This window comes from Sphaeramia orbicularis, chromosome 1 (genome assembly GCF_902148855.1).
Source record: "Sphaeramia orbicularis chromosome 1, fSphaOr1.1, whole genome shotgun sequence".
Classification (NCBI taxonomy): domain Eukaryota; kingdom Metazoa; phylum Chordata; class Actinopteri; order Kurtiformes; family Apogonidae; genus Sphaeramia; species Sphaeramia orbicularis.
Genome location: NC_043957.1, coordinates 53,776,639 through 53,795,787, shown reverse-complemented (window position 1 = coordinate 53,795,787; position 19,149 = coordinate 53,776,639). Strand labels below are relative to the sequence as shown.

At 35.2% G+C, this 19,149-nt stretch overlaps 1 protein-coding gene across 2 annotated transcripts in view; it reads left to right on the top strand.

Moving 5' to 3' along the window:
• cpz (carboxypeptidase Z) overlaps positions 1-18,548 on the top strand; it is a 25,452-nt gene extending 6,904 nt beyond the window's left edge. The window contains exons 6-13 of one of the 2 annotated variants that reach the window (XM_030142017.1): positions 2,375-2,571; positions 7,568-7,729; positions 10,593-10,751; positions 11,526-11,661; positions 12,965-13,104; positions 16,240-16,339; positions 17,501-17,646; positions 17,733-18,548. In XM_030142017.1, coding sequence (XP_029997877.1) covers positions 2,375-2,571; positions 7,568-7,729; positions 10,593-10,751; positions 11,526-11,661; positions 12,965-13,104; positions 16,240-16,339; positions 17,501-17,646; positions 17,733-17,936 — 1,244 coding nt within the window. In that variant the 3' untranslated portion in view covers positions 17,937-18,548. Of the gene's footprint in view, positions 1-2,374; positions 2,611-7,567; positions 7,730-10,592; positions 10,752-11,525; positions 11,662-12,964; positions 13,105-16,239; positions 16,340-17,500; positions 17,647-17,732 lie in introns of both variants that reach the window. The other variant, XM_030142009.1, reaches the window with a different exon arrangement.
• Positions 18,549-19,149: the final 601 nt, after the last annotated feature.

The following is a 19,149-nucleotide window of genomic DNA, read 5'->3' as shown; positions in this document are numbered from 1 at the left end:
ACCTTTTAAAACTTAATCACTCCTAAAGTTATTATCACACAGTAGTCAATCAATTATGTATTTAATCTGCAGAATCTGAACTAAATGTATGTGTATAAATATTTGTGCTTTTGAATTTTTGAAAAAAATATTTTAAGGTGTTTTTCTCACAAAACTGTTATGTTAGCATCCTCCACTGTAACAAGACACTCACACTTTCTCCACATTCTCTTCCCTGGCATGGCTCTAAGGTGTCAGATCCTAATTATTTTGACATTTGCAGACAGATAAGAAAGTAAGCAAAACATCCATATCAAATTTGACATCAATTGGTGTGTATTTAGCAGTTTGCAATAACTTGTAATCAGGATGTCTGTTTCTCAATTTCACATGAGGTTCAGACCCCTTGGGTGTGCTGGCCATCACCCTGACAACCAAATTATAGATAAAGACACGTGGATTTGATCATTTGGAAGTATTTTGTCTAAACTAACTCTGTGTACAATTTCACTGATACAGATGCCTGTCTTCTTGGTAAACCAGGGACCTTTAGGATTCTCAGAGTGTGGAACTGCCAGTCGGTCGGAGAAGGTCATTCTGCCGTACTCAGCTGCAGATGAATTTATCCATATCTAAAAATAAGTTTTCTTTTTTGAAAGTTCTATATTCTCGGAGCACTTTTGGAGAATGACACTTAAATCAAAATTCTGACTTTTAAAAGTTAAATCCAACATTTTTGTAGCATTTTTCTTGATTCTCCTTCTCTGAAATTGTTAGGCAGCCAGAGGCTTGAGACAAGCTGCTGGCAATATAAGTCTATACAACATCAAGCCTCTATTCTTCTGAACTTTATTATTTTCTCATCAAAATTATATGTTTGGATAGTACTTTTTGAAAATTACATTTACATCATTTACACTGCCTGCCTGCTGCCTCACTCCCCTGCCTGTTACACATGTGTACCCTAAAAGCTGAAAAACAGAGATTGTATTAAAATATGAACGCTTGATTCCAAAAAAAACAAGATGGTGATGATGAATATAAGAAAATATAGGCAGTGGAGAGTGTTTATACGTAAATACACAACCACAAACCTGTATCAATGATTCAAAGTAGGCCTGTAATGGTACACAAAATTTTCGGTTTGGTACGTTTTCGGTTTTCAAAGCCACGGTTCATTTTTTTTTGGCTCGGTACAGGAAGAAAGAAAACCCCTGAAAATGTCTATTAATGCATTTATGAATTTTTTAACATTTTTCCCCCAATGTTTGGAGACAATAGAATGTAGAAAAACAGGAATAATATAATTCTGTTGTTATAAATCAAATAGAAAATAAAATAAATTATTAATATTACTAAATATATTTTAAACATTAGTATTGAGTGTGGAAATATAGTATATTTTCCCTGAAAGGTAGTTTCAAACAAACAAGAAAAATCTAATCACAGTTCTGTCAGTTCACATTCTGCATAAAAGTAACAAAAAAATTCCACATGAAGTGCAACATTAACAAGAGGGTAAACTGGTATTCTCTTTGAACAAACTGAAGAGAAACTTTGACAACACAGTGAACCAAAGTATTTATTTTAGGACAGAGAACAAACTGTTTAGGACACTGTGTGTATTTGTGTGTGCCTGTGTGCACGGGGGATTTTTATAACATTTTTTTTTTTTTTTTTTTTGGAGCCAGGGGCTAGGGGGGGCGCGCAGTTATATACCTGGGGGTGCGGTCCATAACTAACGTAACGAATGCTGTCGTGAAACTTCACAGACTTTCAACGTTCTATTTATTCTTCTATTATACAGCGTGCGTGATAGACAAACAGACAGACAGACAGACAGAGCTAGTGTCAGTGTTTTAGAACCACCATAGCTCATAGGGGCCAAACAACATCCATCTTATTAACGTCTCTTTCCTCGTTGTTGTCTTTCACCTGAACCTGAACTGATCCAAACTGGACTGGACTGATGGTGGAGGGTCTTCAGTCTCTTCCTTCCAGGTTCACATCATATTTGTTGTTTTTTTTTTAACCTTGTATCAGCTGCTATTTCATATTTCGGGTCAATGTGTGCTCCTGCAATATGTCCATGTGAAACTTGCACGGATTTAAAGTTCTGCATCGAACGACGTCTTTCATTCCTTTTTCTTTTTCTCATCATACTGTGCCGTTTCGGTTCAGCTGTGTACCAAACCGAACAGGTGCGTACCGAAACGGTTTGGTACGTGTACCGTTACAGGCCTAATTAAAAGCCATTACTATTGCTGCAGATCTTTTAAAAATTGTTACATATTTGACCTTTAAATCACTATCTTAAAAGAAGTGATGAATGAAGACACTAATATGCTCTTGAACATCTATGTTACATACTAAATCTGACCGTGTTTGTCTGTAGTGGAGCCTGAGATCAAGCTGGTGGGAAACATGCACGGCAATGAGGTGCTGGGCCGCCAGCTGCTCATCTATCTGACTCAGTACTTGTGTTCAGAGTACATCCTGGGGAACCAACGGATTCAGCAGATCATCAACACCACTCGCATCCATATTCTGGCCTCTATGAACCCTGATGGTTATGAACTGGCCGCTTCAGAGGTAGAGGATAGCACTGACCCGGAGCTCAGCAACCAGGAAGTAAATATTGTTAACAGCACAACAAGACAAACCACCATTATCCGTTGTCAAAACACAGTCTGTTCAGCTTGAGGTGGAGGGAGGAGGGGGAGGATTTAAGTCATGTTCTAAAGGAGTTTATGAAATGGTGTATCATATTCAGATATTATACCATGGGGTTCATAAAGTAACATTCACTTAATTTTCCCTTCTTTTATTTTTCCATCAAGAGATTAAAAAAAAGAGGAATGATCTCAGACATCGTTCTTACTGTCCAAATCTGCTCTTATCCAGGTGTGCAGAATGTGGAATCTCACCCTTGATTGTAAATGGATGGGTGTGGCCAATTAGTAAATGTGACACCCACTAAACACCATAAAAGGGCAGGAGTTATGCCACGTGCAAATAATTTCAGAGATGCAAAAAAAGGGCAGTAAGAAAAAGAGGAACTCTATCAGCAGTGAAGTCAAAATGCATTTAAATCAAATCAAACAAAGGAAACACAATCCTTCAGAGTGTCAGAAGAGATCAGAAGAAAGTGGTTTGATATAAAATAATCTCTGACAGGTGCTCTAGACTTCAGGAGGTAAAAGTATTTTTTAAAAAAGGAGATCCAGTAAGAGAGGAAAAACTACAGTCTACAAAAAAATTATTAGACCATCAAAAGTCATCAAAAACAATGGTTATGCAATCAAGTACTAACTCCTGTGTGTATCATGTGACTAAAACAGACAGAAAAGAAAACATGGAATGTCTAAAAGCACTGTTTTTGTCAGTACAGTGCCATAGATATTGATGTAAGAACTGAAGTGATTTTGTTTATTCTCAAGAAAACATGGAAAATGGCTAGATATCAGCTCTGAAATGAAACTGTTATGAGCTATTTTTATTATCATTATATTTGTCCAAACAAATGTACCTTTAGTTGTACCAGGCATTAAAATGAACAAGAAATTGAAGAAAACAAGGGGTGGTCTAATAATTTTTTCCACCACTGTGCTGTAGAGGTGGTCAACACACTGATGTAACCATTTTACACTGAAAGGTAAAGAGTTGTTTCTACTCACTGACTGATCAGCTCTGATATTATACCGTTTGTTCTTCACCCTAACTGAAGCACTGTTTTGATCATTACTCATTCTTTAAATACCACTGTGGTAATTAGAACACACATGATAATACATCATCCTAAATGAGAACAGAACTTAAACCCTCTGCCTCCAACCTATCTGTGTTTTTTTTTTTTTTTTTTGTCTGTCTACATTTTGTTTTACTAACCCTGGGTATCACATCCCACTACCAGAGATTATGTAAAAAAAAAAAAAAAACATAACCACACTGCAAAAATCAACATTTTACCAAGTGTAGTTTTCTCATTTCTAGTCAAAATATCTCATCACACTTTAAATAAGACATAATCACCTAAAGACTGACTTTTCAATGACATATAAGAACTTTTTTTTGGACAATAGATCTTGAAAGTCTTATTTCAAGAAATCTTACCAAGATGATTTTCACTTGTTCCGTTGGCAGATTTTTTTTTTGCTTGAATTAAGCAAAAAAATGTTGAATTAAACAAAAATAATCTTGAATTAAGCAAAAAAATATATATAAAAATCTTGAATTGAGCAAAAAAAATCTTGAATTAAGCAAAAAAAATCTTGAATTATGCAAAAAACCCATCTTGATTTAGCAAGAAAATCTTGAATTAAACAAAAAAATGTTGAATTAAGCAAAAACATCTTGAATTAAGCAAAAAATCTTGAATTAAGCAAAAAAAAAATCTTGAATTAAGCAAAAACATCTTGAATTAAACAAAAAAATCTTGAATTAAACAAAAAAAATCTTGAATTAAGCAAAAAAATAATAATCTTGAATTAAGCAAAAACATCTTGAATTAAACAAAAAAAATCTTGAATAAAGCAAAAAAAAAAAAAAAAAATCTGCCAATGGAATAACTGAAAATTATCTTGGTTAGATTTTTCGAAATAAGAGTTTCAAGATCTATTGTCTAAAAATAAGTTCTTATATCTCACTGAAAACTTACTTTTTAGGTGATTATGTCTTATTTTAAGTGTTATGAGACATTTTGACTAGGAATGAGAAAAATACACTAAAGTAAGATTTGGATTTTTGCAGTGCATGGGCCAAAATGAGACTACCCAGAAAACCGTTTCTAAATTTGAAGAGCCTGCATACACGCAAAATAAACTTTTCAAACATTACAATGAGTTTTTATACATAGCTGGCTGTGGGAACGCTGTAACACCCTGTTTTACTAACCACAAAACTGACTGCCTCACTTTGTTTTGCTCTTGTTGAGATCGTGCTGTGCTTTATTCAACATTACACTAAAGGAAAGGCCAAGCATCTGTAATTAGAGGAGCCCTAGAATGAGGGCCGTCTGCTTCGACAACAGTTTTCAGTGCTCAGTCTAACATTACTGTTGTAGTCTATGGTGACAGTGTTTTTAATGCCACAGGTCTGTCTATTCCTCTACCAGACTGTGCATGCATATAGGCTGATCAAGTTTACTTAGATATTTATGAGGCCTTGGGTCCTATTACAGATTCACTATAAACATAAACTGTAAAGCCGGGGTTTCAAACATGCAGCCCTGGGACCAAATGCGGCCCACCAAAGGTTCCAATCCGACCCATGGGATAAATTTGCAAAGTGCAAAAATTCCACAGTCAAGGCTGTCGAGGTCATTTTAGTTCTGGTTCCACATACAGACCAATATGATCTACAGTAAAATAATAGCGTATTAACCCTACAAAAACTAATGACTCCATGTTTTCTTCTTGGTTTGATGTGGAAAAAAATTACATTATGCCTATAAATAACAAGTTCAAATTTTTGTCGTTGTTTTTAGTGCAAAAAAAATAACATTAAATAATAATAATAATAATAATAATAATAACTTTATTTATTTAGCGCCTTTAACCCTCCGGTATCCCGTCTTGCAAGGCCCTTACTAAGCACCAAGTGTGCTTTTTTGGCACACTTGTGGAATAATGTCAAAAAAAATTTTCATACAGTTTGTTTTTAATTCTTTTACACTTTTTTTTCTATTTCATCAACTTGAGCCGTAAATAAAAATACCAAATACTCAATAATTGTCACATTTTTTGACCCTTTAAATGCCGTGTTTGTAATGTAAACAAACCATTTTTTTGGATGCAAAAAACACACAAAAAAATTTTTTTCAATATACTACTTAAAAAGTGGATCATATATTATTTGACTTTTGCAGCCTGGCATATGTCAATGATTAATTCCAACACTGGTTAATTTGCATTATTATTTTTGGCACTAGGTCAAATGTTCAAAAATACTAGCATCTGTCCCCAAGTGTGCGTAAAATGCACACCTATAAATCGAACTATTAAATATTATATATTGATTTATTTTTCTGCTCTAATTTGATTTTATTTTTGTAAATCAAGGTCAGCCCTAATCATACATATCAAATGGAAGAAATAGTGCATTTTAGGCACACTTGGGAGACAGATGCTAGTCTTGTAATTTTCTTTTGTTTACAATGTGCACATTTTAATTGGTGGCAAGAATTTTAAAGATCATGCAAAAATGAACAACTTTTGAATTCTAACCTTATTTAAATTGTGAAAAATAATATGAAGTTTTTTTAACACGAAGTGCAAAATGTTCCTAAAAGGTGTACCCAGATGCTGGAGGGTTAAAAACTGAGTTTACAAAGTGCTTTGACAGACAAAGCAAAAGTGCACAACAGCAGAATAAAAACATACAAAACACAATAAAAGAGACAAGTACAGCAAACATGAAAACATGACTAACTTTGAATGTATCGTAGTGGAGCGGGCAGAAATAAAATAATGTGATGCTGTCAGATCAATGTAAAATGAAGGAATGGAATAAAACTTCATGATGTATGTCAATATAAATGAATAACCAAAACAGGGTCAAATGAAATATTCAATTTTAAAAACATTAAAAAGAGACAACATCACATACAGGCTCGTCTATAAAAATGAGTTTTAAGAAGTGGATTTAAAAGATGACACTGATATTTAAATTATGATAATATTTACATTTACAAACTATCCTGTAACAATAAAATGGGAATAACTTGAACAAATATGAACAACCTGAAATGTCTAAAGAAAATTAAGCACAGTTTTAACAATTTTCTGCCTGTTACTAAGTGTTTAGTGTCTTTGTAGATCCAGTCCCTAATGCACATGTATAAATGATAAGTTCAGGCATAATATTGTTCAAACTGCACTTTGCACACAGGTTTTTCACGTTTTTTGTAAAATATAAATATTTTCATCATTTTTTTTTTTTTTTAATACTAAAACATAAAGAAAAACTTGGATTTGTCATTATTTATAGGTTATTATGCTATTATTTGATCTCTTAGTTGAGATCAAATCGGGCTAAATGTGGCCCCTGAAACAAAATGAGCTTGAGACCTCTGCCATAAAGCAATGTGCATTCTTAAATATACCCAGTAACTCAGTCTACGGTAACATTCCAAAAGAGATTCTGTATGCATGTGTTAAATTACTGAGAGCACATTGGCTTTTACACAATTTCATTTATCTTGAACATTAGAATATGATTTTTTAATATCAATATATCCATGTATTTTTGCAAACAAGATAAAGCATGAAAAGAAAATCATGCCTTAGCCTCAGCTTAACGTCATGCTCAGCTCTGACATTAAAAAAAACCCCTCTTGTCATTCTCTCTTTACTGCTTTTTCTCATGACGGATATATGGTCTTGTCTTCATGTTAACAATAGAATTAACAAACATAGTTTCACGTGTTCCTTCTCGTATTTCTCACTAATATTCATACAATTTTCTCAATATTTGCTCAACATGTTCACGACTTCCACTAATATCCAGACATCGTCATCATCATTAAAACCATTTACTCTTCCATAACCTGACTCTAATGCATCTAGTTGTCTGAACTGAAATGTTTCAGGGTCACTTGTTAAATGGTTGGACTAATGGTCGGACCAACGCCCAGAACATTGACCTAAACCGCAACTTTCCAGACCTTACCTCCGTCTTCTATAGGAACCGCCGTAGCAGGTACTACCGCATCGACCATATCCCAATCCCAGATGCCTACTGGTTTGGAAAGGTAAGAGGATGCTTAGTTGGTATTCATTGAATTTATGGATAACAAATCACGTGTTAACCTTAAAGGGGTCATATTTTGCTAAACCCACTTTTATTAGTCTTTGGTTCATTTATTTGTGTATTTGGACCCTAATAGTTGAAAAAGTTTGAATTTGAACCCTTCAGGTGCTGCAAAGCTGTCTTTATATTAATTCTTGTGAAAATCAAGTGGATTTCTACAACCTGTTTTAATTCCTTCTTAATTTTTTACGTTTATAACTAGTTACACCATCACATTTGCACATATAAGGTCAAACTTCCGATGAACATTTCTCCGAGTACGACATAATTGTTTATCAGCAGCAACAGTTGTAGTCCATACTGAAAATATGTCCAAACTTCGAGCGGATTATCAAAAATGTTCAGTTGTTGGTTGAAAGGGACAGAGCAGCACAGCCAACAACCTGGAGGGGGCGGGGCCTGAAGTGGCTCATGTGCATTTAAAGGGCCAGCGCTCCAAATGACCTTTCTGGTGTCATTACTCAGAAATAGATCAGATTCAAGTTTATTGTTATTCCAGCATATAAAAAATACACAGAAATGAAATATTGAACTCAGGTCCCTGACTGTCAGCAGCATTTAGTAAAATAGTATAAATTACAGATAAAAATAATAAAATACTGATATAAAAATAGCAATAACAATAACACCCCCCCCTAAAAATTACCTATAAATAACTAAAAAAGTTTTATTTATAAAGTGCACAGCAGTAAAGTGCCAATTTAAAGTGCATTCCGGGCTCAAGTTCAGCAAGAGTTCATCATTCTGACTGCCTCTGGATAAAAGCTGTTTCAGAGTCTGGTGGTCCGTGCTTGTATATGCTGCAATCTCCTGCCTGATGGGACAAGGGTAAAAAGACCGTGTGCAGGGTGGGTGGTATCATCCATATATAGGGTTGAAGATGGACCTGTGGAGTTCAATTAATGAAGAATTCAGGCCCAAGCAGAGCATTTACAGTTTATGTAGACCACGGGGAAATGTTTTAAAATACATAATTCCATTTAAAAAAGCAAAATATCACTCCTTTATTTCTGAAATGAACTACACTGCTTTTAAACAATGATGTCCAATGTAACTGTTAATATTGTAAGATTGCATGACTGATTGTTTTCCTATGACTTTTTTTTTTTTTTTTCATGATTTTATTTTTCAAGATGGTTTTATACAGAAAAAAAAGGAAAATACAATAACATTTATAGAGGGGTGTACACACACACCAATGTATAATGATGAATATGTAATCAGTATCTATCTATCTATCTATCTATCTATCTATCTATCTATCTATCTATCTATCTATCTATCTATCTATCTATCTATCTATCTATCTATCTGTCTATCTGTCTATCTATCTATCTATCTATCTATCTATCTATCTATCTATCTATCTATCTATCTATCTATCTATCTCTGTATACAAGCAAGGAAGGGATGAACATGTGAATATGAAGTTGGAGATTGTTACTTAAACACAAGCTGTAATTAAAAATAAAGTTGTCCTCCAAAGAGGGGTGGTGGTGGCAGGTTTAGGAAAAAAAAATAGAGGGGTGTACAATAACAATATACAGGGAAATACGGTTTACTAAAGAGAAGAGAATATATATAGAAAAAAAAAAGTAAATAAAAAAGGTTTCCACAAAGTCCAGTCATCTTAATAAATTATATGTCCTCTGTTTTTCCCATATTTTTTCAAATCTATCATTTCGGAGTCTGTTGTAGAATGTGATTTGCTCTATCACAAAAACTGTGTAAATAATTTGATGGCAGTCTTCCAGGGTTGGGGCATTTACATTTAACCATTTTTTAGTAATAGCTTTCTAAGCAGCTATAGTCAACATTCCAAACAAACATTTAGTGTCCTTATTTGTGTCCAGTGAATAAATATAACCAAAAAGCAACTCATCCCAGTTGAAAATTGTCAGCACCCTTAAAATTTTTCTAATCTCTAAATGAATTACATTCCAAAAGTTTGTAAAGTCTAAGGGCATGACCAGAAGAGGTGGAAATGTTTTACTGCCTTCAAGAACATTTCTAGGATTAAAGAACTGATGTCGCAGCAGGACCTTGAAGAATTTGTCCATGCATTTATCTTTAGTCGAGTTGACTACTGTAACAGTATCTTCTCTGGTCTCCCTAAAAAGTCTATCCGACGACTGCAGCTGATCCAGAATGCAGCAGCTCCAGTCCTCACTAAGACCAAGAGAGTGGACCACATCAGTCCAGTTCTGAGGTCTCTACACTGGCTCCCTGTCTCTCAGAGAATAGACTTTAAAATTCTCTTACTAGCATATAAAGCACTGAATGGTTTAGGCCCAAAATACATCAGAGACCTTCTAGTCCAGTATGAACCATCCAGACCACTCAGGTCATCTGGTGCAGGTCTGCTCTGCATTCCCAAAGTCAGAACTAAACATGGAGAATCAGCGTTCAGTTTCTATGCTCCGTATATCTGGAACAAACTACCAGAAAATATCAGGTCTGCTGAGAGTCTGAGTTCTTTTAAGTAAAGGTTAAAGACTCACCTGTTCACTGCTGCCTTTGACTAAAAGGCTTTTGACTTTTTAAATTTTATATTCTCTTTTGAAACTCTGCACTGCAACTCTTACTTTAATATGTGTGTGTTTTTATTTTTTTATTTTTTTGGATTTTATGTGTTGTTTTCTTACTTGCTGTTTTTAATCACCTTTTACATGTTTCTTTTATAATGTTTTAAATGTGTTTCTTTTTATTTCAATGTCCTGTGTGAAGCACCTTGAATTGCCTTGTTGCTGAAATGTGTTATACAAATAAACTTGCCTTGCCTTGCCTTTTCCTTTGACCTGTAGGTGGCACCAGAGACCCACGCAGTCATGAAGTGGATCAGGTCCCTGCCCTTCGTTCAGTCTGCCAGCCTCCACGGTGGGGAGCTGGTGGTCTCCTATCCCTTTGACTTCTCCAGACACCCACATGAGGAGAGGATGTTCTCCCCCACACCAGATGAGCAGGTAGGACAAGGATGGAGACAGTGAGCGAGAAAAGACAGGAGCACTAATTCTGTTATGTTCCACTTGGACTCCTATACAGGGAGTATAAAAAAAAAAAAAACTACACATTTTGAAAAATTACCCCCAGTTCTGCATTTGATGATTTTTGGAATTTTCTTTTATGGATGTCGTTATGTAGGGGATTGGTGGATATTTGTCCAAATTTACAGACTTAGGTTTTCATACATGAGTGAGCAGGGGCAAATTGCGCAATCCAAGATAAAACTGGTTTGCGCGAAGTAGCGGTGGGACTTAAATCCAATCGAAGGTCATGGGAGGGGACAGTGGGCATCCATTTTGTTTTCCACAAAACTGCCAGGTTACAGCGTTAACACTTTGGCCACCATGTCAGTTTCATTTCTTTACCCATGGCAGCTGTTCCTGCCTTTCAAAGATAATTCAACTTGTTTAAGCCTGAAAATGGGATGGAAGGAGATATGGAAAGATGAGTATGGCAGGATGGAGCTCCAATTCCCAGGTTGCAGCCATCCTGTTAATGCAACATGCAGTCCCTCCAGGATTTCGCCTGATTTTGCGGCAGCTTTTCCAAAAAATTGCGATGAAAGTTGCAATAATTTGAGGATTCTTTTATTAAAGTCACAGGAACATGGGCAAAATTATCAAAAATTATCAAATTCAGAACTATGGGTAATTTTAGGGGTATAGTTTTTTTGGATACACCCTGTATTAAGTTCAGATTCATCATTCACTTTAATCATCTCCCTCCATGCTCAGATCTTCAAGCAGCTGGCTCGGACCTATGCTGACGCCCATGCCACCATGTCAAATAATGACACAGACAGATGTGGAGCCTCCTTTTATCGGACTAGAGGCATCATCAATGGAGCACTGTGGTACAGTTTTGCTGGTGGTGAGATAACACACCGTTTGAACTCCACAGAGAACCACTTTTGTACTGAAACAGATGCTGAATCAGTTACAGTTACAGTGCTTTCACACCTCATGCCTCATTTGGTCTGGGCTTTCTGACTTCAGTTTGATCCAAACCCGAAGGCTCAGGTGGGCCAAACAGCTGGTCTCTGGTCCAACCAAAACAGGTGGTCTTGGTCTGGATCAAACTGAACCATAATTTGGCTAATTTACAATGTGAAAACACTTTCCGGATGGACTTTTAGATCAGCGGCTGAAAACAAATGGAAGACATTAAGTTTTCTGTGTTATCAATAGACAGTGACAAGTCAATCACACTATCACTCAATAATGACTCGGAAGAAATGAAACAATACAGATAGAGAGAGAAGTAAACACAAATGAGATATGAGAGTGTACAAATATATCTACAGACCTTATGGTATCGCAAATCATTCTGTTCCATTTTCCATTAACGTATAAAGACCCAGTGCTACTTCTGTGGCAGTTCCTAAATGAATTTTTTCTCTCTATTTAACATTTCTTAAGTGATTTATCACCATTTATTGTAATATCATCTTTTGAATTTTGCATCTTTTCATTGAAAATCAGGTATTTTCCTACATTTAATTTACTGATTATGTACTTTAATCATCATGCTAACCTTACATTTGAGGGTTGTTGTGTCAAAAACTGAGAAAACTTCTTCCTTTTTTTTTAAATGACTTTTTCAGTAAAATATATCATTAACTGAACGTAAAAATAACTGTGTCCATCCACTGTCATTTATCAAACTCCATGGGTTTTACTGGTGAATCAGTGATGTAGAAGATGAAAATATCTATTTCTATGAATGAGTTTCAATTTTGTATCATATTTGATACATCGGGTCTCAATGGTCTAATATTATTATTTCTGAACAAACAAAAACATAATATAACACAAACATGTCAAACAAATTGGTAAATCCTTTTCAAGATTGGTAAAGTTCTGCCTCCGTCCTCATTAATGACAGTCTTGTAGTGTCACTGGAAAGGCCTCTGGTGAATGAATTCTTCCCCCTGGTGGATTATCTGTGTATTACATGTATCTAATTGTATACATCAGGTTTTTCAAGAAAAAAAATATCACACTGATGATGTAGAGGGCCTCAGAAGTCATGTATCAAATATGATATGTGTGGCATTATAGGGTTGAACTGCCTGAATGTTACATGAAGACAGAGGTGGGACATGTCTGTATGTCCATGCGGTCCAGTCTCATTCACATTCTCTCTGTGCATGTATGCCGTCTCTCCCTTACAGGTATGTCAGATTTCAACTACTTGCACACTAACTGTCTGGAGATCACTGTGGAGCTCGGCTGTGATAAGTTCCCCTCAGAGGCGGAGCTTTACCCAGAGTGGAAGAGGAATAAAGAAGCTCTGCTCAGTTTTCTGGAGTCTGTAAGTGTCTAATACAGGAGTGTCAAACATGCGGCCTGTGGGCCAAAATCAGCCCACCAGAGGTTCCAATCCGGCCCACAAGATAAATTTGTGATTAAGATATTAAGAGTCAAGGAGTCAAACTCATTTTAGTTTCAAATTCCAACATTTTCACAGTATTATTCATGTCTGTTACTCAATGTTTTGTATAATTGTAGATCCACTGTGATCTGTAAGTTGTAATACACATGTCTAAATGACTGAGGCATAATATTGTTAAAATTGTACTTATTTTTCTTATTTCAGGTTGTTTACATTTTTGTGAAAGGATATTTTTGTAAATATAAAAATGCCATAATTTAACCCATAAAGACCCAAAGAGTCACCGACGACCAAAAGCATCTACTGATCTAAAATGTTTAATAACTTCTGATCCACTAATCCTATCAATACATGTAAATAATTGGTGTAAAATGCAGTTTATCAGATTTTATGGTCATCAGATATAATCCATTTGGACGTCCAGAGGCTCTGCAGTTACCATGGAAACACCATCATCTTCTACAACATTGATTCACCAGTGGAACCCATGGAGTTGGATCAGTGACAGTGGAAAAACATGCTTGGTTTATGTTCAGTTAATGATAGATTTTGCTGAAAAAGTCACTTTTTCTTCAGTTTCCTCTATTATTGATATAATAAGTCTGAACTTTAATCTGAGCTTTTATGAACATCCACATGATTAGTAAATTAAATACAGAAAAATACCTGATTTTCACTGAAACAAAACACAAAATGCATAGAATTATGTCATCATAAATTGTGATAAATCACTTAAGATAAGTTAAATATAAAAAACTTTTTTTTTTGGAACTTCCACAAAAGTAACACTGGGTCTTTATAGGTTAATTTTACTTTTTTGCACGAAAACAAATACAAAAATTTGGAGCTGTCATTATGCTATTATGTTATTAATTTACTGGTCCAACCCACTAGAAATCATATTGAGCTGAATGTGGCCCCTGAACTAAAATGAGTTTGACACCCCTGGTCTGATATAAGCCTAATTCTGGTGAAGCTGAGACGTGTAAAATATAAACAAACAAACAAACAAACAAACAAACAAAAAAGGCACAATACAATGATTTTCAAATCCTTTTTGACCAATATTCAATTCCATACACTGCATTGACACGAAAAAAAAAAAAAAAATCACTCATTTTGAATTTGATGCCTGTAACACGTTCCAAAAGAGCCAGGACAGTCCACTGTGTTACATCACCTTTCATTTTACCAGCACACAATAAGCCTTTGGGAAATGAGGACACTAATTGCTGAAGCTTTGTAGCTGGAACTCTTTCCCATTCTTGCTTGATGTATGACTTCATTTATACATCTGCACTGTCCACGGGCAGAACAAGATAAACAAACAAAAAAACCCTAAGCAACTCTGTTTGATTCTGCTCTTTTCTCTGACTGCACGGCTCATAGTGTGACGGAGTTCTGTCTGCGAATAATCCCTGAAGCACACAGAGCAGAGGAACAGGAGGAGGCCCATGGGCGGGTGTTTGTGTGTTTATCTTTGTAAAACCTGAACCATTAAATCATTAACAGAAAATTCCAGTTCTTTGAAACTGGAGCCTTTATTGGTCCTTCTGTACAACCCCAGTTTTTTGTTTTTTTTTTTTTTTTCCCAAATATCAATTTCCATGTATGAGTTTCAATTTTGTACCATATTTCATACATTGGGTCTCAATGCTCAAATATTATTCTTTTTGAACAACCAAAAACATATTCATTCATTCATTATCTGAACCCGCTTTATCCTCACTAGGGTCACGGGGGTCACTGGAGCCTATCCCAGCTACTTATGGGCGAAGGCGGGGTACACCTTGGACAAGTCACCAGTTCATCACAGGGCTGAACATATAGAGACAAACAATCACTCACATTCACACCTATGGGCAATTTAGATTAACCAATTAACCTATCAGCGCATGTGTTTGGATGGTGGAAGGAAGCCGGAGTACCCAGAGAGAACCCACACAGGTATGGGGAGAACATGCAAACTCCAAACAGAAAGGTCCCACCCCCATCGACTGGTGATGGAATTGAACCCAGGACCTTCTTGCTGTGTGTGTAACAAAAACATAATATAACACAAACATGTCGAACAAATTGGTAATTCCTTTTCAAAACTGGTAAAGTTCTGCCTCCTTCCTCATTAATGACAGTCTTGTAATGTCACTGGAAAGGCCTCTGGTGAATGAATTCCTCTCCCCTGGTGGATTATCCATGAAAAAAATATCATCTTGGTCATGTAGAGGGCTTCAAAACTCATGTATCAAATATAATACGTTTGGCGTTATAGGGTTATTTTTCTGTTTCATGGGTTTTTCTTGTCATTACCGCTTGATGTCTTGTTCACTCTATTAGTAACTTGAGCACCATAAAGAAAGAATAGATATATGCTGAACACTCAATGAACAACACTGGTCAACAACAAATTTATTGTTAAAGTTTTTTGAGCTGATTTAGGATAATTTTGGTGTGCTGAATCCAAAAATCACATTAATTTCGCTCAATCAGGTCAACTTTCTGAACTATGCTACATATTGGCTTTTTAACATTTTTGCTTACATTTATGGGCATTTTCACATTATATGATACAAGATTCTTTCATATTTCTTGCAATAAACGAGTTCTGAAGATTTTACTTTTGCCAATTTATGATTACTGTTTTTTTTTAATATTACAGGTGAATGAAATGGCTTCGACTAGAAGATCTTGCAAAAATAAGCCTGACGTATTCTGCTACATCTGCGGTGAATACACCATTGTACTTAACAGGAATCAAGTCACAAATTTCATAAAGTGTGCTTACCAATCTTATTTTGATATTAATTATTATATTTTGTGAGAAGATCAAATTTTTCAAAATCAAATTAGCAAAAAAACCTGACCTGATTGAGAAAAACAGATGTCATTTTTGGATTTAGCGGTGCAAAATGGTCCTAATTCAGTTAAAAAAACCTAGACAACTTGCAAAAAATATTTTTTTGTAACCCAGTGTAATCATTGGCTCTGGACAATAATACAGGGTTCAATGTGAAATAATAAGGCTTCAATTTCTCCTTTTTTTCCTTATTTGACCAGGTTCATCGGGGGATAAAAGGTGTTGTTAGAGATACTGATGGCAATGGGATAAAAGGAGCAACTATCTCTGTCAGGGGTATTAGGAAAGATGTTACAACAGGTAAAGAAAAATGTCATCATTTATCTCTTTTTTCTAATAATGCATAATATAATGTTGAAAAAAAAGACTGTCACTATTATTGTATTTGGTATGATTGATTTTGCTGTTTTTTCTTCTCTATTTTTTTCTTTCCAATCCTTTCCTTTCTTCCGTTCTGCTCCTTTCATCTTTTTTCTATACTATTATTTAAAACCTTTTACTGATCTCTCATTTTTGTATTCTCGCATCTTTTGACACTTTTACCTATCAGACTGTCAATTTTGTTTTCATCTCCTCCTCTGTCTCCACCTGAATATGCCCAACCCACACAAAATCATAAATAATCATACATGCAGTTGCAGAAAAAATTATTAGACCACCCTTGTTCTCTTCAGTTTCTTGTTCATTTTAATGCCTGGTACAACTAAAAGTACATTTGTCGGGACAAATATAATCATAACAGCAAAAATAGCTCATAAGAGTTCAATTTCAGAGCTGATATCTAGACATTTTCCATGTTTTCTTGATAATAACCAAATTCACTTCAGTCCTTACATCAATATCTATGGCATTGTACTGACAAAAACAGTGCTTTTAGGCATTCCATGTTTTCTTTTCTGTCTGTTTTAGTCACATGATACACACAGGAGTTAGTACTTGATTGCATAATCATTGTTTTTGATGACTTTTGATGGTCTAATAATTTTTTCTGTAACTGTATACACACACACCCACATACACTCACCTGTAAATAGCCCTCTGTTTGCACCATCTTTGTTTTGCTTAATGTCTATGAACGATTCTGTCTTGTCTGGTATCTATGAACTTGTATTGAAGTGTATGATTTTGCATGTCAGATGTTTGGTCTTGTATTTTTTTAGCAGTAAATTAAAAAAATGAAAAATTAAATAAAATAAATTAATAAAATAATAATAATAATAATAATAATAATAATAATAATAATAATAATAATAATATGTTGAAATATGCCATGTGAGGTGTTTGTAGCTTGAAGATGTGGTTAATTTCATAAATGAATTTTGTGAGTTTTGGATTCTAGACTTTTTTTTCCTCTTGTTTCATAAATTTCCTTTGTCCAGTCTTAGTAAAAGGTAAATGCTTCCATCACAACCTTGTGCTTTTATTTGCTCTGCCACTTTGCTCTTTTTTCCATCCTCGCAGCTGACGATGGAGATTACTGGCGGCTGCTGAACCCTGGTACTCACATCCTGACAGCCACAGCTAAGGGTTACTCCAAGGTCAACAAGAGGGTCCACATCCCTCATAATATGAACAAAGCAGGACGTGTAGACTTTGTGTTGAAAAAGGTTGGATTTTTATCAGTTTGGTCAAAATCTTAAATTAAATAATTAGCTCGAATTCTGTTGTTCATCAACTGACATTCTGCATCCAGGTTGTCGTGGAGCCTGACATTGATGACCACCTGTTCCCCACAGTAGACACATGGGATCGATTCGACCCATATAACCAGTTTGAGCGCTACAGTGAGCCAGGACTGGGAGAGGAAGGGATAGAGCGGCAGGAGAAGCCCTGGTGGTGGAACTACTTCTCCCAGTCTGGTATATCACCTCCAAACTGGCTGCTCCGAAATGTATAATTACCTTTTTCAGAGGACCATTGAGCATTCCACTGCAGCTTGGTACAGTGAGACTCCCACATCCAGTCCCTCTGCTGTGCACAAGGGGTTTATTTGTAACAGGAGCTGTGACACTGCAATTAACAGTGCCAAAAAATGAAAATAAATGAATCTGTGGTTTCTGGTTGGATCTGAATAGGTGTTTTCTATCATGTAAAAAAATAAATAAATAAATAGAATGGTGCAAGTGAGTACCAACTTTTACAAACTGCATCAATTGGAAGTCAAAATGGTATGCACTTATTAAAATATTGAAAATGACAGAGTACAATTTTACATGAAGGCAGCTGTATAAGTAATTTTTCTGCACACTTAAAAAAAAAAATGCAATTGGGTGAAAATGTAAATCTAATTTGACTAGGTTGTTTCCTGTGTTTTGACCACTTTTTTTTTTTTTTTTTTTTTTTTTTTACAATTTCCAACTCATTACTGAAATAAAATATTTCAGACCTCTAAGCATCTCATATTGAGCACCACATTTAAGCTTGATGTAGCAGCAATAACTGTCATCTGTGAACAGTATTGCTTTATTTTTCACAAGCATGGAAATGGAAAATAAATATCACGGTATTTTCAATTGTGTGGGCCTTTTTTTTTTTTGTTTTGTTTTTTTTTTTTTTTTTAAATCAAATTCAGTATGAGTGTGGTTGAGAGCTTTGTCAGCAGGGGGCGCCACAGAACATGTAATAATAGACTAGATCCGGTCTCAGTGCAATGATGAATTAGTTTAGTTAGAAATGGATGGTAGAGAAATTTTTCCTCTTTATTAATATTCAAATATTTTTAAATGATTTTATTAATCTTTATTTATTTTTTATTTATTATTTTTTTGTTTTGTTTTGTTTGTCGTAAGCAACAGAAGAACTAATTCCTTGATAGCTTTAAATAGTGCCCCAGGTGGTTTTCATATACTTCCGCCTCAGACTTAGCCAGCATTGAGAGACGTTACCGCTACTTGCTAGCTAATTAAGTTAACTTACTGGTTGTTTCATGTGGAATACGACGTTTTTATGCCAGCCCAGGAAGGGAAAATGTTGTGTTAAAATAAATGTTAGAAGCCAGCTGGCGTTGCAGACATTTCTTATTGTAGTAGGTACTGAGTTATGCTTTAGAGTGGAAAAAAGTAGGAAAGTAAACATGTTATGCTGATGCTACATCCGGCCTCCAGGTTTGA